General features: G+C 42.9%; 1 protein-coding gene across 1 annotated transcript in view; it reads right to left on the bottom strand.

The window, feature by feature from the left end:
• Positions 1–21,914, bottom strand: part of SLC1A4 (solute carrier family 1 member 4) — a 25,846-nt gene extending 3,932 nt beyond the window's left edge. Inside the window, exons 1-7 of the mRNA XM_006909547.3 lie at positions 21,087–21,914; positions 11,036–11,078; positions 9,006–9,068; positions 7,477–7,643; positions 2,853–3,086; positions 1,415–1,609; positions 995–1,129 (exon numbers count right to left, since the gene is read on the bottom strand). Of these exons, the coding sequence (XP_006909609.1) occupies positions 995–1,129; positions 1,415–1,609; positions 2,853–3,086; positions 7,477–7,643; positions 9,006–9,068; positions 11,036–11,078; positions 21,087–21,613 (1,364 nt within the window). The 5' untranslated portion in view covers positions 21,614–21,914. The remainder of the gene's footprint in view (positions 1–994; positions 1,130–1,414; positions 1,610–2,852; positions 3,087–7,476; positions 7,644–9,005; positions 9,069–11,035; positions 11,079–21,086) is intronic.
• Between the last annotated feature and the right edge of the window lie 2,232 nt (positions 21,915–24,146).

Below are 24,146 nucleotides of genomic sequence, written 5' to 3' on the forward strand. Positions count from 1 at the left end.
TGTCTGGACAATGCGGGTCTCTCTCATTGCTCTGAGGAGCCATAAGGATTCTGAGAAGCCCAGGGCTTAAGAAAAAAGGTTAGAAACCACCATTCCCAACCAGTGGACAGAGCCATGAGCCCAGTGCCAGGCCCCAGTGTTTCGGTTTTCCCATGTTGGGCTCTGCTAGCCTGGCCATCAGTGTCTTTCTTCACTGATACACACTGAATGCTTTCTCCCGAGCCTGGAACTCTTCTATGTGCTGTGTATGTGTGAACTCATTTAATCTCCACTGCGACTCTGGTGGAGGTGCTATTATTCCCATTTCACAGGTGAGCAGACAAAGTGCATAACAATCCTATCACACAGGTAGTAAATGGCAAAGCTGGGATTTGAACCCAGGTCCCTGGGCTCCAGGGCTCATTTTCTTATCTATATGCTCTATTGTCCAACACCAGTATCTCAGCTGATTTTCCCTATAACACAGGTATTGTTCATACCTGAAAAAGCTATCATGCAACTCACGGAATCAACACTCAGAAACTGTTTTGTGTCCTTCCAGGAGCCCTGGTGATGGCGGTCTGCATCATGCCTCCTTCCTAACTCCTCCCCTAAGCCTAAGCCAAGCACTCACATAGCTGGGTTTATCTTCTCTCAAGAAATCACTCCTTGGATTTTCCAGGCCAAGGACGATCATTCTCGGAAGCTCATTGCTCCCAAGGCTACGACTCCCATGCAGTCAACAATCTCCACAGATTTTTGTGCCCGCCCTGGGCCTGCGTTGGTGGCCCCACATTTTCCTGGATGCTCTTGGTAATGACATTTCGTGGCCATTCATGAGCCTTTGACTCACACGTTTTTGAATTTTTCCTAGCCCTAAATTTTGTCTTGCCAGCTCAACTGGGGGCTCCTTCACAAAGCAGGGAACATGTCTGAAGTTTCTCCACATGCCGCAGGCCCAACAGAGTGCCAAGCTCCTAGGGAACCCAATACAGACTTCTTTTGTTCTACTTACACAATCCAGTCCACAGCCAGAATCAGAGAGAGGTCATGAGTGGGCAGCCCAATGGCCTCCAGGATAATGGCGATGGTGAGGACCCCTCCAGCTGGCACGCCTGCTGCTCCAACACTGGACGCTGTAGCCGTCACTCTAGGGGATGGCACACAGAGCATGGTGTGGGTACAGAGAAATGTAGAACATGGCAGCAGCCATGGCTTGGAAACTGAAAACCATGCAACCCTAGGTTCTGCCGGGTGAGCCTAGGAGAGATAATCTACCCTCTTCAAGTAATGAATTCATGCTGTCCTCATTTCATAAATGAGACATCCAAGTCATAGAGAGATTGGTATTCATGAGGTTTTTCAAAGGAAATCACGAGAAATACCTCAAGTTTTGACCTAGGCCTTAAGATGAAAAAAGGAATGATGAACTTACAGAATCGTGAAAATCTGTCCCGCCTTCAGCTCTACATTGTTGAGCTGGGCAATGAACACCGCGGCCACACACTGGAAGATGGCTGCTCCATCCATGTTTACAGTGGCTCCGATGGGGAGAATGAACCTGCTGATCCTCTTGTCTACACCATTGTTTTCTTCAATGTACTTCATCATAGAGGGAAGAGTTGCTGAGCTAGAAATGGAAAACCACCAACCATGAGAACAGTCCTTCCAAGGGCAACATATTACTTAGCTCAGACCCTGGAACAGAGCAATTAGTTTCTGGCTTTCTCTTTTGAAATAAGAGAAAAATCCGAATTGTTTCGAAGTTTCTGTCACAACATGGGGTTTTGTCAACTTCCAAAGTATTCAAAATCTGACTCCCTAGATTTATCTGTTATGTTATTTACCTGGATACACCTGTTTCAAATTTCTCAAGAACCACACATTGTCTTGTGGTACAAAATGTTCTCATGAGAACAAGAACTATTAACTCTATGTGTGCATCTCCTCTCTTGAATGTCCGCCTGCCTCTCCCCAAGTACACGGCAAACTAACATTTTTTTTTTTTTCTTTTAGGCCAAGAAACAGAAATGGCTCTGAGAGTTTGGAAGGAGTAACTGTTTATATAGATGACTTGGAAAAAAACAAGACTTGCTCTCTCCAGCTGCCTCTGCAGGCTTCGCAGAGGGTAGCTGGTGCAACTGATAAGTAGGTTTGTTTCTGTCTAAGCCAGAGAAACTGACCTCTCTAATTCTTTTTACCACGAATATAAATAGTCATATGATTGTCATAAAAATAGTCCTTCAGGATGGGAGGAAATATACAGTAGAGAGGCAAAAAACTAACTGTGAGACTAAAACAATGTGCTACCATCCTTTCAAAGTTTTCTTTGATGTATTTGGAAAGCCTAATTTTTTTGAAGGATTTCCAATAACGACAAGGTGCATCTCTTGTGCTTAGATAATTTCACAAAACTGTGGACTCCTAGTGAGCTGAGCGCACATCCCTCACCATGATGCCTTGGTCTTATTTTCTAATTCACACATCCAGAGGGAGAAAGGGGCAGGTGTCATTCTAGAAACTTCCCTACAGTGCGTTTTGGGTGAAGTAGCTGCCTTCTTTTACTCTGGCAAAGGCCTTACTACTAATTAGGGTGAGGACCTATAGTTCCCATGGGCTAAATAATGATCTGGTTGGCCTCCAGGGAGGTGGGAGAAGGAGAAGGAATGAGGCAATCCCTCATTTTGGCAATCCCAGAAATCCGCTTCCATACAAGCTGTGAGGCTGATAACACAAAAAATCAGATGAGATCAATTTAGAGTTTTCAAAGAATTAAAATATGTCAAGATGCCGGTTGTGCATCTACCACTGGGCTCACCTGGTTCCATACTAAAACAGTTCAGAGCAGCCAAGGGCACCTGAAACCCACTTACCTGGAGCAGGTGGCAAATGCTGTGGCAAATGGTGTGAGGAGGCCCAGGAGGAACCTGAATGGGTTTTTTCGTGTGAAAATAAAATAAATAAGTGGCAAAACAATTCCTCCATGAATAAAATGGCCCAATATAGATGTGAAGATATATTTCCCAAGGCTGGTCACCAGCACGATGATGTCCTTCATTTCCACAATCTTGCTTCCAACAAGGAACATGATGCCTACAGGCACGTACCTAGGGCATGAGCATAGCATACGTGTCAATAAGTGATGTGAGGAAGGGCTGGGAGATGCAGGCCCTTCCTGATACAGAACTTAGGGACTTTTGACTAGGCAGTCACTTCTCCCTCGGATGACCCTGAGGAATAGAAAGGGATGGGCCCATCTTACAGACCCTGAAGCTGAATAAAGTTAACATGATACATTACTATGCAGTCAGGACAGAAACCAGACTACTTTCCCTTTGGATATGTCACATTCTTGACAGACAGATGCTACCAACCACATGGACTCCGAAGTGGAAAGGCAAAGAACTCTTCAAAAGATTATAGCCTCTGGGACTGTAGTTTGACTTTTGGCTTTGTTCAGGCCTGTTCTGAGAATTTAGAAACACAAAAGACTAACACCTTTTTCACAGAACTCCTGGGACACAGAATTGAGACAAAGCTGGGACTTTTGTGAAGTTTTAAATTCTTTGTGGTTTGGAAAACATGATTCCGTGGGAAAAAATCATTAACAATGACCCTCTGGGAACACTCCTGGTGCGTGAAGATTTTTTAAATGGCAGGATGGGAAGAAGGAAGGGAAGGAATAAACTGTGGGAGCTACAAAGAATAAAAGTCAGTCGTTTCTATAATTAAGGAAGAATTTTAATAACCATTAGGAATTTTACGACCATTGACTTTTTCCATACATTTTAATTATATAGATAATAATGTCACACTGTTCAAATTTCAAAGGGTACAAAAGCATGAATAGCATAAAGTCTCCCTTCCACCTCTGTCCCCCAAGTGCCCAGTCTCCTTCCCTGAGCAAAGCCGATGTCACTGGTTTCTTGAACTTTCTTTCCAGAGATATTCCAAGTAGTACTATTAATTTTAAATCCTATAGTAACACATGAACATATTCTTTTCAAAAAATTAAGACATTAGAGATTAGGCCAAAATTCTCTCTAGGTACCATCCTCAAGCCAACCCTTCATTCCCCGTCCCCGTGGATGTTAACCATTTCTATTTAGATACATAGGTACGTATTTAAATCTGCATGTTTACTTTTAACCCCACATTATGTCTTCGAGATCTTCTCATACCAATACATAGATATATAGATCATTCTATTTTTTAATTGTTGTAAAATATGCATAACATAAAAATTTACCATTTTAACCATTTTTAAGTGCAGTGTTTAGTGGCATTAAGTACATTCATATTGTTGTGCAACCATCACCACTATCCATCTCTAGAACTTCTTCATCATCCCACATTAAAACTCTGTACTCATTAAACAATAACCCCCATCCCCACTTCCCCTGTCCTGGTAACCACTGTTCTACTTTCTGTCTCTATGAATGTCACTATTGGAGGTACCTATTACAAATGAAATTGTACAATGTTTGTACTTTCGTGTCTGGATTATTTCACTTGGCATGTTTTTAAGGTTCATCCATGTTGTAGCATGTCAGAATTTCATTCCTATGGCTGAATACTATTCCCTTAAATATATATACCACATTTCGTTTATTCATCAATGGACATTTGGCTGTTACCAGCTTTATCTCATTATTTTTAAGTATTGTCCCCAGAAACAAAATACTATATTTTGCTACTTCCCTGCTGATGGATATTTAAATTGATCCCAGATTTTCATTATTAAAAATAATGCTGCAAACAGGCCTCTGTGCCCACATGCCTGTGTGTTCTCCATAGAGACAATGTGAAAGGGGGCTGCTTGAGGCACGGGGTGTGCATACTTTAAGCTTTAGTAGACCAACACATGGTTCTCCAAAGTGGCTGTTCCAATTCATGGTCCCACCAGCTATCTAGCCTTTCAATGAACCACTGGTTCTCATCCGGGCATGGTTTTGCCTTCGGCAAGTATTTGGCAATGTCTGGAGACAGTTTCGGTTGTCACAGCTTTGCGGGGGGGGTGGGGGGGGGAGGTGCGTTACTGGCATCTAGTAGACTGCAGGGCAGGGATGCCGTTAAACCTCTTATGATGCACAGGACAGCCCCCACGACAAAGAATGACCCAGCCCAAACGTCAACAGAGCTACTGTTGAGAAGCCCTGTCCTCGCCCTTACCAACACCAGATAAAACCAAACTTCCATTTTGCTGATTTTCATAAGGTGGGCATCCCTTAAAATGTTTATTGGTCATTCAGGTTTCCTCTTCTATAAATTGTCTGCTCACATACTTTGTCCATTTTCTAATAGTTTATTCAGTCTTTTTTCCTTTTTGGTAATCAGAACTCTATATTTGTGCTTCTTAAATCATCTTTGGTGAAAGACCTGTTTACTTCTAACCAGTGGGTCATGGACAATATCCTTATAAAAGACAATAGAAACAAAATATTAGAAAATGGTGTGTGTGCATATTGCAACAATTTGAAATTGCTATAAAAGTTTTTAAACACTTATTCTCAATTTCCCTATAAATCTCACTGCGGACAGAAAAACAGTTTGTGAACTGGTGGTACCAGTCCTTTAGATACTAATGCTTTGAGTGTGTGTGTGTGTGTGTGTGTGTGTGTGTGTGTGTGCGTGCGTGTGTGTGTGTGTACACATACATACTATATGCAAATATATGTCAATTTTTTTCAAGGTACTTGAAAAAAACTTTGTTCAAGGTATCTTTTGCATGCACACATTTTATATTTTGATGTAGTCAAATACAGCAGCTTTTTACAGCCTTTACTTTTTGTATTCTGTTTAGGAAGACTTTCCCTATTCCCATGTTTTCTACTAATACTTTTAGAGGACTCCTGCTTTCTCCTTCCTCCCTGGATAGTTTAAGTACCATGAATTTTACTAGAACATAGCCACACTCATTTATTTACAAATCTTTTATGGTTTCTTTTGTCCTGCAATGGTAGAGCTGGGTAGTTACAATAGAGATCGTATGGCTTACAAAGTATTTGGCCCTGTATTTAATCCATTGAGAAGTTATTTCTGTGAATAGTGCAGGCGAGGCAGGTGTTTTGACATTGAAGTAGGTAATTAGTGAAGAAAAGAACCAGAAAAAGCTACTGCCGAAGATCCTTACCACATCTGATTGAGATCCTTTAACCATTTAAGGCATTTTAAACCCCAGTTCTGTGTGAGATGCACTTTCTGGGCAATAGATCAAGCACTACAGTTAGACACTCAATAGGGACTGCCTTACTGAATACCTGTTTATGTAACTAGTACATCAAATTGAAGAAATGATTGTAAATTGGTTTCCAGATTGAAAACAAATGCCTTAATATAGGAACATCACTTTCTAGCAAAGAGTTTCCTTTAATCCAAACTTTGAGAAACCTTTAGACTACAAAAATAAGCCAGGAAAAGAACTTAACCTGTAATGAAAACAGTTTTTCCTTTCTGAAACGATTTCTCTCCCCAGAACAACAACAGTCATATGAAGTATCATGTTTGCAATGATAAGAGTCAGACTCTGAAATGTTTGGTTGAGCAAGAAAATTTGGTTGAGCAAAATAAACACCACCAGCGAGGGCTCTGAACTTGGCCTCCCACTCAATTCCAAACTTTCCTACCAAATTCCAGGCTTCTCTCCTAAAATTAGTCCAGTTGCCACGCCAATGCCATCTGATAGAGAGAAGTTCTGGGATATTTAAGGATTGACGATTAGGAAAATGCTCTGTGCATACAAGGATAGTTTTTTGACAAAAGAATGGCAGAAGCTAAAATCTATAGAAGTTTGGCTTGAGTAAGACAACAGGATAAAGTTTATGAGTGATTGCCACCGGAGCTGGTATAATTTCTGAGAAGTTACTATGAGAGATCTGGTTTAATTTTTACCTTTCAGCAAAAAAAAGAAAAAAATCGATCTACCATTTTTTATTAAACAAGTACACTTTGATTGATATTACATAAAGAAACATTTACATAAAAAAAGAGACCATTCCAAGTTGATATATGCATAGGGTGAAGTTGGTTCTGTTCTCCATGTTGTGAAATACTTTAGTAAGGGACCCTTTTGAAGCTTGAAGTCTATTGTTTTTAGTGGAGTCTTATTTTATGCAGCAGATAGCAAACTTATGGATTTCATTGTCCCACAAGCTGATATGGGCATCCCATATGATATGGAATGATGGTGGGAACCCATAAATAAATCACTGATGAACCATAAAGGGTCACTGTGGGAACCATAAAGGGTCACTGTGGGAGCTGAGGAAGAAACTAGTAACTATGCTACATGCCTGATTCTCCGAAGTCCTGGACAAGAGGAGAAACTGCCTCCACTTCCATCAATCCCTGTACATGGGGCCTACCTGTGGTACATCAACCACATATAGAGCCCTGGCCCAGGTGGTCCCATAGGGGTGACCTAGAACTGCAGAAGCGGGTTCTTTTCTGGATGGCAGGAGAAATGAGAGGAAGAATAGGCAGTAAGGCAACACTTACCACATAATCCAGGACACCAGCACCATCGTTGCCTCGTTGAAGGCATTGAAGAAACGAATGAGCTCTTCTCCTTCAGAGCCTAGTTTCTTTAGGGCCACTCCTAACACAAGAGCAAAGACGACCAACCCTAAAATGTTCATCCCTTCGATCTCAGTTCCAATGGGGATCTGTAGAATCAGAGGGGACAGAGAGTCTAAGTTTACAATATATGAATGAGAACTAAAGATGCATTTGCTAGGTGTCTTCACCAGACTGAAACACCATGCCCAGAATGAGAAAAGGTTCATATTTTCTTTAACCTTCAGCGATTTCACAAATCAAGGGGTAGAAAAGGGGAGATGGAGTCTAAGGAAATGGAAAGTCAAGATATAAGAATTTCACCTAGTTAACCAAAAACTGTTCACTCCTGGTAGAAGTAGAAATTAGTGAGCTCCCAGTCACTGGATATATTCAAGTAGAGGTTGGGCAATCACTTCAAAGGTTGCTTTTAAAAGAAGAGCTGGTTGGTGAAAAGTTCCTTCAGATCAAGAGTCAGTGATTACAACTTTGTCAACGAATGTCGACAAATTCTTTGTTGCTAGGCTGTTATAATAATCTCCCAGCTGATGAATTTCCACAAACGATTTTTCAGGATCAACATGGATATTTTCAGGATATTCATTCCTAAATCACCGACTTAAAATATATAGATATAATGTATTCTTCATTTTTTCCAGTAATGCTGACTCTCACTACTGCAAGCATATATTAGACAGACATTTTATTTCATCAAAACATATTATGAAATTCTGAACAGGAACCATATGTCGACATGGTCAAAACAGAAAGAGCATTTTTACCATAGTTCTAATCCCAGCTCTGACATTAGATAACTTCTCTGAGCTTCAAGTTCTTCATCTGCAAAATGAAGTCAACTGGACTAAATTAGTAGTTTTCACCTTTTTTGTTTTTAAGTGGAACTTTTCATTTAATCAGAGAGGCTGGTAGCACTCAGTGTCCCTCAGCCCTGGGACTGTGTATGGTAGGGGTACAGAAAGGGCAAAGTACCTCTTCCTTCCCATGACAGTTCTGCAGCTGGACTGAAAAATCCTTGAGGTTTCTTGTCCCTTCCAGCTCTATCATGAAGGCTGGGACCTAGACCAGTGTCTGACAAATAACAGGTACTCAAAAAAAATGTGTGTATGAATGATGGCTAGAGTAAATTAGGCCCCTAAGATAAGTTCTAGGTTTAGCAGTAGGTTAAATCACCTATTAATTATATTTCAGGATAGCGGAATGGGTGTTGTAAATTTTTCAAAATAAGGGGATGCTAGTTCCAATTCGATGAAATGGATCTGCTAAAGATTCCAGAGCTGCAGACACTGGCCTTTAGCAATGTTGATAAATAACCAAAGGTGTGAACCCAACCCGTGTGCTTCACACAGACCATCCAAACCCCTAAGTTTTCAGCATCGTGCATGGCTATTCAATTAAGAAGCATTATTTGCTTTTTGAGTATTTGTCACAAGTGATCTTATAAAGAGCAGTACCTTTTCACGGGTTACGTTTCCAGTGCTTGTGTTGTGGATCACCTCTCTATAATCAGTTGCATACTGTGAACAAAAGAAAAAAAAACCCAGAGTCAATTTACAGGAAAAGATGGACCCAGAGGAACCACGAGGACTGCTGGGCCTCTTGCTACTCTGTCATTACTCACGCCGAGGGTGCTAGGCATTCTTCATTTGATTGTCTTGACAAGGGCCTCTGAGAACTGTAAAAAGTAACTTAAGACTAAGGCAACATGCACTCCAAGAGGCCTCTGGGTTACTTAGAAACCCAAAGACACAGAGAGAATTTCCTTATGTCCCTCGGACATTGGTTTGGAGGAGAAGGTCTGCCCAAGTTCATGCTGATGGTTTGATATTTCAAACAGCTGATAACTCATATTATTTGGAGAACACTGGTTATTAACACCATAATGCCAAAGTTCAATTTCAATGTGTCGTTTTATTTTTCATTCATTTATTTATGCTTCACTTTGTTTCAGAACTTATTTGAAATGTGACTGCTTTTCGGCATGTTTCTATTTGCCTTGAGCCTCCACTCTCCAAGACAAAAGATAAGGATGTTGTTTTCTAGCTGAGTCCTCTGGAAGATCCACTTCTCAGAGGTAAAACATCTCCCCAGCTTTGGCCCTACACTTGACTTCACATACTTCTTTACAACGCTCAGGTATCTCCCTGTGGCAGCACGCACTGTTGAGTGGAATCTGCTATAAAACAATCTTTCTGACCTTTTCTAAGGACACCTGAACTGGGAACTGTCAAGAGCAGCCCATTAGGAGGTACAGCTCTGGAGGCCTGTTTTGTGCCAGTCTTTGAGAAGCTCTGATCTCTCTCAGCTTTGATTTATCAAGTTTTCAGACAAGCAGAGCTGCTTAGTGGTCCTGTGATCACGGGTGGCAGGAGAAACGAAACCCGCCCCATAGCTTCTGTGATAGACACTGAAACCTCATTAGCCTTGGGTCCCCAACCCCCGGTCGGTACTGGTCCATGGCCTGTTAGGAACCAGGCTGCACAGCAGGAGGTGAGCGAGCAAAGCTTTGTCTGTATTTGTGGCCGCTCCCCAGTGCTAGCATCAGATTTTCACAGGAGCACTAATCTCTGGTACCAAAAAGGTTGGGGACCACTGCCATAAGCCTTTTATTTTTCTCCTATCTCACATTATATATAAACCACAGCTGTGCTTAAATGCAGATTTTTTTTTTAAAGGGAGAGGCTATAAGAACAGAAAAGTCTTTGCTTGAAAAGGACAATCTGATTAGTCCATCTAATCCAGACCTTTATATTCCTTCCCTACATAAAGCATGGCCATAGGGATGTTACTTGCAGCATTGCTAAAATTAGGGAAAAACTAGAAACAACCTGAATGTCCATCAACAAGAAACTGATGGAGTAAAATTATCATATGCTCATACAGCAAGATACAGCCAAGAACATTATACAGAAGGATATTTGTGATAATGAGAAAATGATCACAATATACTGCTTTAAAATAAGAGCAGGTTACAAAACAACATGTGTAGTATGTGCACATACAAGTAATATGTAGAGTATAATTATTTTTAAAATGTGTGGGCATGCGTATAGGAAAAACAGATCTGGAGGATATATACCAAAATGTTCATGGGTAGCTCTAGGTAGTGATTATGGGTGATTTTTATTTTCTTCCACTTTTTTGTACTTTATTTTTTAGCAATGAACATACATTACCTTTATAATCAGAAAAAAAGATAAAAGTGTACTTTTTAAAAATTCTAAAATATTTGAGAGCCTCGAAATGTGATCTGAGATTATTTCTCAGGTGATATTGGAACTAGTAGAATATTTTAGAAAAATGTTGGGGATTTTTGTTTTATTTTTATTCCAGGCACTCATCTATAAAACTTTAGAACAGCATTACCAAGTTTTGTTAACAACACCATCCCTCCCTGTTCCATCTTATCAAATGCTATAGCAGTAATTTATATATCCCCCACCCCATCAAAGTTTCATACTTTTAGCAAAGCATTAAGCCTTACCGTTCGAAAAGCTGCAACCACAAGATTTGAAGGAAACAGGTTTCTGTTGGTAAAGAAAGCATTTCAGCATTATTCTTAAAATTCAGCGTTCAAAGTGTGCATTTTAAGATGCCCAATCCTGACAGCCTAACACACAGTGTTCCCTCTCTCCACCTCCAGCAGTTACTGCGGCCTTCTGCTTGATCCGAATGTCCAATTATGCCTCGGCTGCTCGGCCACAGTAGATACTTGAGTGCACCGATTTCTATCTCCTCTCCCTCAATGGCACTCCTTGATATTTAAGCTTACCTGTATCCAACCAAATCAGAATAACTATATCACTTTCCTTTCCCCAAGAGGTTAAGTCCTATTGGAGTGGTTTTCAATAGGGAGTGGTGCTGCTCACTAGTGAAATCCAGAGTGTTTTTGTTGTCTCAATAATTGGGGGGCATCCCTGGAAGTGGGGGAGTATGTATAGGGAAAGCGCCAGGTCTCTGCCATTCATTCTGCTAAGTGCAGCAAAGTCCTATATAATAAATGGTCTCAAGGCCCTCATGCTTTCCAATGTTCTGTGTGACATACCTGTAGATGAAAACCTTATTATAATTACTTAGCCTAATCTAACTCCAAAAGAAGGTAGCTTGTATAATTTGAACATATACTGAATTTTCTAGGAATACAACTATTGTGTAAAGTGTGGGATGATTTTTTTTGTTTTGTTTTGTTCAGAATGTTTCCAAGAATTGTTCATCTTTCTGGTAAAAAACTACTTCACCAGTGGCAAATTGTAGGATTTGGGTCCTTAATTGCACACACTTATTATCAAGTATCTATCTGTATTTATAGCTGTGTCATTCGTTAATGGTGAATCTAAATTCAGAAGCAAGAACTTAACCACGTTGTTTTAGAGCACTTACATACTGAAACACATTGTTTTTATTATAAATTACTCTTGTCTTTTATATAACAGTTAAGTCATATTGATGCTCTGAAATTATGTGTGTAGGTAAACTCTATGGATTTCATATCAGGAGAAAGAATATTATAAAATATTTGTTACAAAAAGCAGGGCAATAGAACCGATTGAGTTAAGCTATATTTTGAAACTAAAGTCTATTCATGCAAACAGGCCTTACTGAGGGCCTCCTTTGGGTCAGGCTCTGTGCAGGATGCTGGTCTTGATATATGAGAAAATTCTACTGACAGCCCATTAGTTCTACCCATTTCCTATAAGTCTAGAAGAGTAAAAGACTCCGGATCATCCTTTATCATTTGCACCAAACGTATGCACTAATTCTTACTTTTGTGGTTGAGTTGTTCACTTGGCACTAGAATCTCTAGGCAACTATTTGCAGTGTGTTCGGTTTCAGAGGTAGGCAGGTGTCACTGCAACCTAGCTAGGCAAGCAGAGACTAACGTGGTTTGGAAGCCATACCCTTGTAGAAGCCTCCCCTTGAGTGTGGGTATGGCCTATGCATTGCTTCTACCCAACGGAATAGAGCAGAGGTGGTGGGATGTCACTTTTTGTGATTCGGTTACATAAAATTGTGGCTTCCATCTAGAAGACTCTCTTTACTGCTTTCTCAGCTTGCATGTTTGATGAAACGACCTGCCATGTTGGAAAGCCCCATATGGGAAGAAACTGAGGGTGGTCTCTGGCCAACAGCCAACTAGGAGCTGAGGCTCCCAGTGTAAACTTCAAGGACCTGAACTCCTCCAACAACCATGTGACCTCACAAGTGATTTCCTTCCCAGTCGAGCCTTTGGGTGAGGCCCTAGCTGTGGCCTTGTAAGAGACTCTGAAACAGAAGATCCAGTTAAGCCATGCCAGGATTCCTGACCCCAGAGATACTGTAAAATAACTAATGTGTGTGATTTTAAGCTGCTAAATTGTTGGGAATTTGTTAAACAGCAATAGATAACTAATACACCAGAAACAAAGTTAATGAGATACAAAAATGACTTCATTACACTCAGAGTGCTTCCACAAGACAGCCAGCATGTAGAGACTGCAACACAGCATTTTTCAAATCTACTTGTATATGAAACCAGAATTACTTTTAACATATTTAGAGAACACCTACAAGTACACACCTGCATTTAAGCAGACAAATGTGATCTTCAGTTAAATTAACCGTTACAAAATGGTGATCAGAAATTTGAGTCTTATCATGAGCATATTTACTTAAAAAAAAAATGGTAGAAAAGGACAAGTAATGCGTCTTGGCTTTTCTTTAGTGTATAAATGAATAGCAATTTACACTTCCCTATTATTTCTATTACAAAACACCTTTCTCACATATTTCAAACTTGTGGGGTAGATTTGGTATTTCATGTCCATTTGCTCTACTAGTTAGAAGCAGAACTAGGCGCTGAGCCAATTTCCCTGTTCTACATCCACCACATGACAACTCTCAATAATTCCGAGACTGAGCTGGCCACTGGGTTCTCTCCCAAAGAGGGCAGGAAAGTTAAGGAACAGCTGAGTTAGAAGCCCTCCATTTTCCCCACAGGGAACAATTTCCCCTGAAAGCACGTTGCATCCTTCAGGAATCAGCAGTTTCCTTAGCTGGTGCAAGTGTAGCCTTTTCTCACAGCCTTGAACCACAGTCTCTTCCAAAGAGCATACACTGTTTGTTTACACCCTTCTATCCAGACTGCCTGTTCTTTTTAGCATGAGCAATAACCCAATAGTGTCTCACCGAAAATGGACCCTGACCTTAATCCAGAACTTCTAGACCAAATAGCCACTGACACACTGACCTGTTTTCAGACAGTCTACAGTAGCTGTCCCCAACCTTTTTGGCACCAGGGACCAGTGCTCCTATGAGAATCTAATGCCTGATGATCTGAGGTGGAGCTGAGGCGGCGAGGCTAGTGCTGGGGAGCGGCCACAAATACAGATGAAGCTTTGCTTGCTTGCCCGCCACTCACCTCCTGCTGTGTAGCCCGGCTCCTAACAGGTTATGGATGGATAACGGTCCTTTGCCCAGGGGTTGGAGAACCCTGGTCTACAGTATCTAGTCTACAAAATCCAATGGGAACAGAGAGGTACAGACAATACAAAAGGCAAAACAACAACTCCTGCCAAAAAAAAAAAATCAACATTCTAAGAAGAATACAATGTGTTCTTGCAGTTTCTTATAAAGTTAAACTACGCTTACCATATGACACAGCAATTCAATTCCTGGATATTTACCCAAGAGAAATGAAAATATATGTCTGCAAAAAGGACCTGTATGTATAACAGCCTTATTCATAATAGCCCCAAATTCAAATGTACATCAACAGATGAATGGATGAACAGATTATGATAAATCCACACAATGGAATCCCACTGTGGATTCCAGCAGAGGCATCAACTACTGACATATGCAACCCAGACAGTCTCAGTAACGCAGTGCCAAGCAAAAGAAGCCAGACAAAGAAAAGTACATGGTGAATGATTCCACTGATATGAAACTCGAGTAAAAGCAAAACTTTCTGTCCAAAACTGCCTGGGGCCAGAGGTGGAGAATGGGAATTGCTGAGAAAGGTCATGGGTGACAGAAATGTTCAGTGTCTGGATTGTGATGGTTAAATGAGTTATCTATTTGTTAAAACTCATTGAACTATACACCTAAAACGACAACATTTATTGTATGTAAATCTTATCTCAAATTTGGTTAAAATTTTTTAAAAAGATATAATGCTAACTGCGAAGGAGATTTTACAACCAAAAAAATACATACATTCAATGAGATGGCTGAACTTTCTTTAGGTTATATAGCTCAGCTCTCAGATATTAATTCCTGGGACAGAATTGTGTGGGGGCAGTGAGCTGAAGCTCATGCATCCACAAAATCATACTCTTTTCCCTTGGTCCCTCTGGTTGCTGTAGACCAGAAGCTGTCAGTCCCCTCCTGTCTGCACCAAGGGGCAAGGAGCTGAGGCTGTGGGTGTAAAGCAAAACATCTAACAGATTGTGCCTTTGGTATTATATCTAAAGTCATCACCATACCCAGAGTCGTCTAGGTTTTCTCTTAATGTTATCTTCTAGTTTTCTAGTTTTCTATTTTACATTTAGGTCTGGGATCCATTCGAGTCAATTTCTATGGAGGGTACAAGGTCTGTGTTTAGATTTTTTTTTACATGTGGATATCAATCTTCAACAAATTGTTTCTGCCATTATATTGCCTTCACTCCTTCGTCAAAGATCAGCTGACTATATTTATGGGGGTTATTTCTTGCTCTCTATTCTGTTCCATGGATCTCTTTGTCTAGCCTTTCTCCAATACCACGCCGTCTTGATTACTGTAGCGTTACAGTAAGTCTTACAGTTGGGTAGTCTCAGTCCTCCAACTCGTTATTCCTGCACTCTTCTTAGCGCTCTCCTTTTTAAACAGATGCTGCTGTGAACTCTAGATTTTTTTTTACTCCTGAGCTTTCCTGTATTCAGGGATCAGCTGCTCCTCATGTAAGCCGTTTTGCTCCCCAGAGCTCTCTGTCGTCAGGCATTTTTTCCCAACTCCTCACATTCTCAAATAGTTCCCTTTTCTGTCATTTGATCTTGAGAAATTTACTTGAATTACACAATGCCAGATATACATTAGACCAAAGTTTCTGAAACATTAGTAGTAGGCCATGAAATCAAATGTACTAGCTCTAACCAGCATTTTATAAAAGATGTAATAAGCGTGTATCACATTTACAATGTTTTGTGGAACTGTTGTTTCAGGTTGTGTATGTGGGGTGGAATGGATATGTGCAGGTGCCATATTTAAAATGTTTTTCTTATAGTGGGTCATTGTCAAAAACATTTGAAAAATGCCAAGACCATACTACTAAACTCAGAGATCCAAGTCAGACCAAATTGGTAGAGGATGAATGGACATGCCTTCTCAATGCTATAGGATCTTTGGACACATTACTTAAAATGAACAGAAAAGCTGGTGCCAGCTGAGGCTGAACTGGTGCCAGCAGAATTTGTGTTAGCAGTACTGTATAGACTCATGCAGCTCACACACGATGAAAAACTTCAAAATGTTTCTTCTTTATACATCTGGGTCTATTTATTCTTCTGATCCTATTGTCAAGGGTGGTATGCACTTCCCTGTCCTATATGACAAAAATGTAAAACAATTTACTTTTGCTTAGGTATATTTTTTTATTCCAGAAGTATTTCCTTTCATTTAAGTTCAAAAATTCTTTACTGAATTTAGGAAGGTTTCAAAGACTTTGGAACAGGATATGGCTCACGGTTTGTACACCTGATATTTATTATCCCTGGCATTTATTGTTACAGAGGCAGTTAACAGGGATGTGCTCCTTCTGATCTTGAAGTCCCCTGCAATGCGGGGGGCAGAGGAAGGGCTGGGGGCGGTGGGCTCCCACTGTGGTGACAGTAGGGTACAGAGGAGCAATCTACCCTCTTTTTAAGGTCCACATCCAGTTTTAGATTCCAGCTGGAAAGGCTGATGCCAGCCCCCTGGGATAGGGACTTTTTAGGAAATAAGGCTAAGAACAGCACTCATTGTCAGTATTAGTTAGCTAGCCCCCGTGCTGTCCCTGAGAAGCTGCTACACATTATATTAGTGAGACACTCAAATATTAACTCATTTACTCCTCATAACAGATCTAGGTAGTAAATACTATTATTGGCCTCATTTTACAGATAAGGAGACTGAGGCAGACAAGCTAAGTGACTTGTCCATACAGATAGTAAGTGGTAGAGTTGGATTCAAACTTGGGTAGTTACCTTTGGGGCCTGCTCTTAATCACTACCTTGCGGCCTCTCTGGGTATATGTTCTTTTAAGTCTCTGAACTTTTCAGGTGTTCTCCTGAGTGGTAGAAGGAACCATGTTGAATTAAAAACTTTTTTTTTTTTTTTAAATTATAAGTTGCTATTTTTTCCCTTTAGTGACTACTTAGGTGGAGAAACCTCCATTAATTTGAATCCTTGTTAGACTTGCTAAGAGTCTTCATCTTCCTGCCTATCGAAGAAGAAGATAAATGCATAGGTCAAACAACCAGCCATGGCCAACATTTAAAAGAAATTATTGACTATTCATTCTTTTGACAGTGATCTGAGGGTTAATATTTGATCTCTGCCTCGGATAGTTTTCTCAAAGAAATGTGGCTTTTTTTAGCAGCTTGAGAGGCATCGTATTCACACCAATCTTTGGGAAGGGAAGTCCCTCACGCCTCCATCAGTAAAGAGAAAGGCTCATAACACTGTCCGCTGTTGAGAAAATGTGCACAAGAAAAAACAACAAAGCCTAGAAAATCGGGCAACAGGCAAAATTCTAATTGTGCTTAACAGGCACATGGCAGTACCCTGTTATTCTTCCACAAAAGACAGCGGCCCAAGGCCATTCCTCTAGCTGCTGGTGCAGACACAGCCTGGCCCAGGTGGTGTCCCTACCTGCCCCCTTTGCAGATACGCCTCTGGTTTTCCATTTGAAAACTATAAATTTTAGCATCCAGATGAACATCTAGAAGCCAGTTGCCTCTATCCTTTCCATTCACAGCTGAAGAAAACTGAGGTCGGCTTTGGAGTTTATAAACACATAGTGCAGAGGCAGGAAGAAACTGGAATGTCAGGGTGGACATGTGAGGCTTTCTGCCCCATTTCAGAACAGAAGGTTCTCTTGGGTTTAGTTTTGACTTTTCTCCTTTTTCCAAATTTCCCACGGCATTGATGTCATTAGTCCAAAAGTCAGTCACTGTTGACTTTTTTTTCTCCAGGATCCACATGGATATACCTAAAGACTAAATTAGCTGTAAGTCATCTTGAGTTCCCCCAAACATTCGTTTTCTTCCCATTTACTCTCATTTATTTCAGACTATGAAAAGAACTAACGGGTCATCCCCATGAGTTCCGGTAAACTGGAAAACCCAATTGCTCTGTTGCAATAGTGCTCCATTTATAACAAGAGCGAGCGTATACTGGGCCAGTCCTGTTCTAAGAACTTTACAGATGTAACTCATTTAACTCCCAAACAACCCTCTAAACAATGTGAGGTAAGTACTATCATGACCCCCATTATGAAGATAGGAAGCCAAGGCACAGCTAGTTATGGACAAGCCCTCGAACCCACAATCAATAATCATTGTAAGGGACCAAGAACTTCTACAATGACTGGGGTCTTCATAACCTGTTTCTGTCTCTTTGGTGCCAAAACTATTTCATTTTGGATGAAAAGTCAGAGTTCAATCACTTGGGTCACACCTTGTTGTCTTGTTCTGAGAGTCCTGTACGGTTCCAGGTCCCCAGGCATAAAGCTCCCAGCCACTCAGGAGGAGACCATGACTTTGCCACCTGCCAGTTTCTATCCACTGTGGTTTCTCAGCTCTCAAAGGGCCTGTTCCTAAAGCCAGAGTCTCACATCCACTCCCTAGTCTACTTTGTTATTTCTAATCCATTGTGTGGTAGGAAATCAAACCACTCAGCAATGGCATTCTGAATTTTCTAAAAGGCACAATGAATATCTATTGGCCTTATTTCTTCCTACTTACAATTTCATCTTGGGAAAAAACAAACAAACAAAAAAACCAGAAATCATAGCAGAGAGACCTTGTTCTGGGGTACTCCACCACCAGGAAAGGCATGGACTTTAGCAAAGCCTTTGCGGCTAAGTCATCAGAATTGTTTCCCACTCTTTCTAGGTGTTTAATTTCTGGGCAGTTACCAGGTGAGGGCCTGCTGGATAATTGAGGCATTTACTGGCAGAGTCTCATTTCATTCACATGCCCACAGGCAGAAAGGACTGTGCCCTGCCTTTGCTGAAGAACATGCCCAGAGTCACATAAAATTGACATCTGTGAAGTTTCTTTGAAGGAAGTAATTTAAAAATTTTTACCCAGAGACTCCCAGAACAGGAAGCATTTCCATGTGGCTCAGGACTGTTCTCTCTCACAAGCTGCTCAATGTGAAAGCCAAGACTGAGCAGCTGCACACACATCTCCTCTGTTTCAAGGAAGTGGGCATCAGCCCTGACCCAATCTGATCCACTACCTGGTTCCTCTTTTGGCCCAGGGTAAACGTTTCTGAGACCAACCAGCAACATGGCAAATTATGGCAAGCTGACTTGGGGGGAGGAGAGAGCGGTAGAAAGAAAGCCCTAACTGTGGGGCAAGAGACCCACGTTCTTCTAATCTCCCTTTTGATAAACTATTCTGTGACCTTGAGCAAATCATTTAATCTCTCGATGGCTCAATTTCCTCATTCGTAAAATAGGATCATACCACCTACACCACCTTTATCCGTGAGCTGCTGGATTAAATAAGGTTGGCCACAGGAAGCATTAGGAAGCACCACCTATTCCCAACAAGCCATAACAAAAGGTTCTCTTAGTCCTTCCCTGTATCTGCAGTCCCAGTCATTGAAAAGTCTGCATTTACACTGACTGCTAGGCCACGATGCTGGGTCACCATTCACTTCAGAAGAAGGAACTGAAGGGGCTTGGATCAAAAACTAGAAAGCCATGATCAGGATGTGAGAAATTCCTTCCGGGGCCAGTGGTAATAAAGTAATCCCTCACCTCACACCCCCTCACTCTATTTTTTTGGCCACTGCCCCACTCTTGGAGATAACCTACGGAGGTACAACCAGCAGGTCAGAGCTAGACATCCATACTCCGTCACTGGGTCAATGAAACCTGCAAAAAAGAATCCTTTAACCCCATAACCGCCTTCTCTCCTGGGACAGCTGACAGCTGATAGACTTAAGGTAAAAAGCCAAAGACACTCTCAACTTTAGAGACTGTTTCCAGTATTTGCCTAAAAGTGAGTCCCAAAACTTAAAGGATGTCTAAAGACTCCAAATATCAAGCTGCCAGACACTAAACGAAGGCTGTGATCTCATCGAAGCCCTAACAGGCCACCTCCACCTGCTTTTTTGCTAAGAAGTTTTGGTAAGAATGTTGTGGTTCACCTCATCAGAGATTTTTATATTTTTCAATGCAATGCCTTGGACTTTTTTGTTGTTGTAATTTCAAATGAATACTTTTTCCCGTAAGTGGCAGACAGTCATCACATTTTCCAGAAGGAGAAATGGAAACAGCAGGAAGTTAAGTCACTTTGCCCAGGGTTTGCTGTTTTTCACAGCCTCAGCAATGAGGAGCTTTGCTTCAGTGACTTAAGACAAAACATACCCCTCCAAGAGGCTCTGAATCCAGAATCATCGGAAATCTGGAGAGGGAGTCAGCTGAGCTCCTCACTCAGCTATACTTGGCCAGGTCAGTAAATGCCTTCTGGCTGCCAGTTTTCTTGTCTGTGAATTCTGGGCTAATGGAGAAACCAAAGGGAAGCTGGTTTGGGTAATCCACAGAAAATATACTACATCTCAAGAGATGAAAGGCAACTTCTAAGAGTCACAGAAAGCAGGCAAAGCTAAGTGAAGATGCTTCTCTCTCTCCTCTAGAACTCACACCTTCCCACAAATAAAACCCCTTGAAACTCACAATACTCTACAGTGTCCTGACTATGCGGTGGACGGCCACCTGTTCCAAGCCTCCAGGAGAGGCTTGTCTGGGTAATGGGCCCCACACAATTAACCCCAGCCTTAATATCCTTGGGGCCACCAACAATTCTTCAAAAAAATTGTGAGCTTCCGTCCAGCCAAAGGGCTGAAAAGAGAAGGCCGTAGACTGCAGGCCAGGATGGCCCAACAGGCAAAACTTCACCAATGCTCCCAGAAGCTTTTCCAGACGGTGGAAAGAAAATGGGGTGAAGATATCCAGGAGTGGCCAGAATGCAGCCAGAGAATATAAGAAAAAAGTACAGGTGAGATGGCTGCCTCCGTCCTAAGGCACACTCACACCTAATAGTAGGACTGGCTTTTTCTAAAAATATGTGACCGTGGCTCCTTGAGACTGTCAGGTGCGCCTCTGCCTATGTTTGAAAAGGTGTGGTCAGCACGCAAATTCTCCAGAGGTTATTTTGATATTTTAAAAATGTTAAAGGCCACCAGCAGCCAATTAAGAATTAACTCTTAGGAGTATATGAAGGGGTGTGTGCGTATGAATGAACTGGAGTGTACTGGAGAGCTGGCGTCTCCACAGCGCACGCAGAGAGGTGGGGAATAGTTACCTTGTTAGGTCGAGGAAAGAATCCACTGTCTCTTTGGGGACTGGAGGGGGCCCCGACTCCTCCAGCCCCAGGTCGCTGGATTGAAGGGTCTGCGTACCAGACCCTGGCTTGATGATGAACGCCAAAGCGACAGCGAGCGCCGAGGCGCCTAGCGTGGTGAGGCCAAAGTAGGCGATGGCGATGCCGCCCAGGCGTCCGAGAGAGCTGGCGTCCAGGGAGGCGGCGCCCGACACCAGGCTGCAGACCACCAGCGGCAGGATTATCATGCGCAGCATGCGGAGCAGCATCTCTCCAGGGAAGGCCAGATAGGTGACCTGCGTGCGATTAAGTCCGAGCCCACGTAGCGCTGCACCCAGGCCGGCGCCCGCCACCACCCCAGACACGGTGAGCAGCACCAGAGCGTGGCGCCTCAGAAAGCCAGCGAAGCGCCGCGCGCGTCCCGCCGCGGTCCCGGGAGCGCCAGGTCCCGCTGCAGGCCCAGCCTGGGCGCTGTCTAGGTAGCCGTTGGTCTCACTGCTCTTCTCCATGGCGCTGACCGCGGCTCGGAGCTGAAGGAGGCGGGGGACTTGGGCTCTAGTAAAAGACCGGATTTTCAATGACTGGCTCAGGCGTAGCAGGCGAGGTCCACTAGCTGTGCCCCGCGGGTTCTGGGAGCCGACCTACGAGAGATTCACGGCCTGGGCGCAGGAGCAGGTGCGGAGAGGGCCAGGAGAGGCGCGGGAGAGAGGCTGGAGCCTCGGCTCAGCGGATCGCGCCGCGCCCAGCCTTCCCACAACAGCCGCGGGCTGGTGATGATGCAATTAGGGAGCCGCTAGGATGGACGCTGATGGGAAGAAGGGGTCGGACTGGGCCCTTCCCCTTCACACCCACCGCCCCGCCCCCGGCAGCTCTGGCCAATCAGCGCCCGGGAGCCACCGCCTCTGTGTTCCCTGCGCCCCCGCTCCTGCCCGCCGGCGCGGGGGAGGGGCGGTCCGGCCCAGGGCACTGCCCCAGGCAGTGGTGCGCAGGTGGAGCCCGCTAATCCCCACGCCCGCAGCCGCCTCTTGGCCACTCGGATCGGGGCCCGCTCCGGGCGACCGCAAGGAGGAGCGGCCTGATAGTCAACCCGGGCTCGTTGTCACCTGCTGGGGCCTCTCGGGCCGGCCGAGGTCTGGGCCCTCGGGATCAGAGGGCCCAGGAGAATGTGGAACGCGGCTGCGTTCCTAGTCCTGGGGATTGGGGGAGGGGAGGGGTTTCCTCCAGGGTAATTGTTTCCCCACCCCGCCCCCGCACCACCCACGGTCACCCCGAGAACTCGCCGGCCTCCCTTGAGAAGTGGCCACGCGCAGTGAGGGAGCCCAGGGTCGTCCTCTTGCCACGTCTTCCTTCTGCGGAAAATCCGTTCCTGCCATGAAGTCCTGTGGGTTGCATGCAGTAGAGCACGCCGGGATGCCCGGCGCAGGCCCTGGCCCTGAGACAAAGAATGGATGGATGGAAGGACCAAAAGCCTTATCACACGCTCTTTAAAGGCTCTGACAAAGCTTCACCCCTAAGTGAAACGGGTGAAACGGCACCAAACCCAGCTCCCGGCCTTGCTCACGCGCGCTCTGAAGAGCTTGGCTTGGGTCTTCCCACCTACCCCCGTCAGCTGTCGGCGGTAAAGACTCAAAACTCTTCTAGTAGAAACAGCTTTCATGCCACTGCTTCCACTTGGGTTTCCACCATGTAACCTCAGCTGAAACATACAAGCCACGAGATTTTAACCTCTCCCATCCCCCATGCTTCTCATGAAAACAGTGCACACAGCTGTTTAGTCAGCCTGTCAAGATGGTTCCTTACTGTTCACCTTCAATTCATTTTCTTTTTATTTCAACTTTCATTTAATATTTGCTCTGGTCACAGCAGATACAAGAGGAACCTCTGTAGAGTCGTTTTGCTCTGTCACATTTATTAGATTTTTATATATTCTCATTCTGCTCCTGAAAAGAATGGGCCTTTTAAGACGTTTGTGACAGGGAAGTCTTCTACATGTGGCTAACCTGAATTAAGGAGGAATAGAATTTATTATAGATCTCTTAATGAAAAGAAGTCATCTTAAAACGTCATGACACACCAAAAAAAAGTCATGACAGATATTTGTGCAAATCAAAATGCCTTCCTAAGAAACTTTAATAAGGAGCTGTCCAAATTTTGAGACAGTGAAGATTTCCTTGTTTGAAGCCAGCCAGCTAGTCAGTCAGTCAGCCATTTACTGGAGCTTTTAGGAGTTTTTGAGGGAGGAAGCGGGTACATGTCAGAGCTGTACATATTTTCATCTAGTTTTGCAGAACGTAGTTTATTTCCCTGTGTGCCCTGAAGAAAGAGGAAATTCTAGAAACAAACTCTGTTTAATCAACCAGCCCCTCCCTTTGTTTTTATGCAAAGGACTCTCAAATCATGCTCCAGTTGTGAATTTCCAGTTGCCTGCTTTACATCTTCACCTGGATATCCCACAAGCATCCCAACTCAAAAAGTCCAAAATCAAACTCATGGTTGCCTTCCTCAAGCCTGCTCATCCTTCTGACTCCCCTGTTTCTGCTACCAGCATCATTGACCACCAGTCACTTCTGCTTGAAACCTCAAAGTGAACTTGGATTCTTCCTTTTCTAGTGTTTCCTCTCATCTGATCAATTGCCAAGACCCACAGACACTCTTTTCAGATCTACCTCTCCCATCCATTCCCATTGCTACCATACTTGGCTCAGTTCTTATTTCCTAACATCTTATTCTGACTATGTAATTATTCTTCTGATTAGTCTTCCCACCTCCAATACTCCCCCTTGTTCCAGCTTTCTTATATTTTGCTTTGCCACAGGCCAATTTTCCAAATAAATAATATAGGATTAGATTCAGCTTCCATCCAGAAGGAAAAAGAGAAGAAACAATTCCCTCTCCCTTCAAGAACACTTCCTAAAAGTTGCACATACTATTTCCTTCATATTTTATTAAGCAGAATTTAGTCACATCTAATAGCAAGAGATGTTAAGAAATGTAATTTCAGTTAAAAATTAGGGCTTATTTTACTAAGGAAGCGGGAAAGAG

The sequence above is a fragment of the Pteropus alecto genome, unplaced genomic scaffold (genome assembly GCF_000325575.1).
Source record: "Pteropus alecto unplaced genomic scaffold, ASM32557v1 scaffold131, whole genome shotgun sequence".
Taxonomy (NCBI): Eukaryota; Metazoa; Chordata; class Mammalia; order Chiroptera; family Pteropodidae; genus Pteropus; species Pteropus alecto.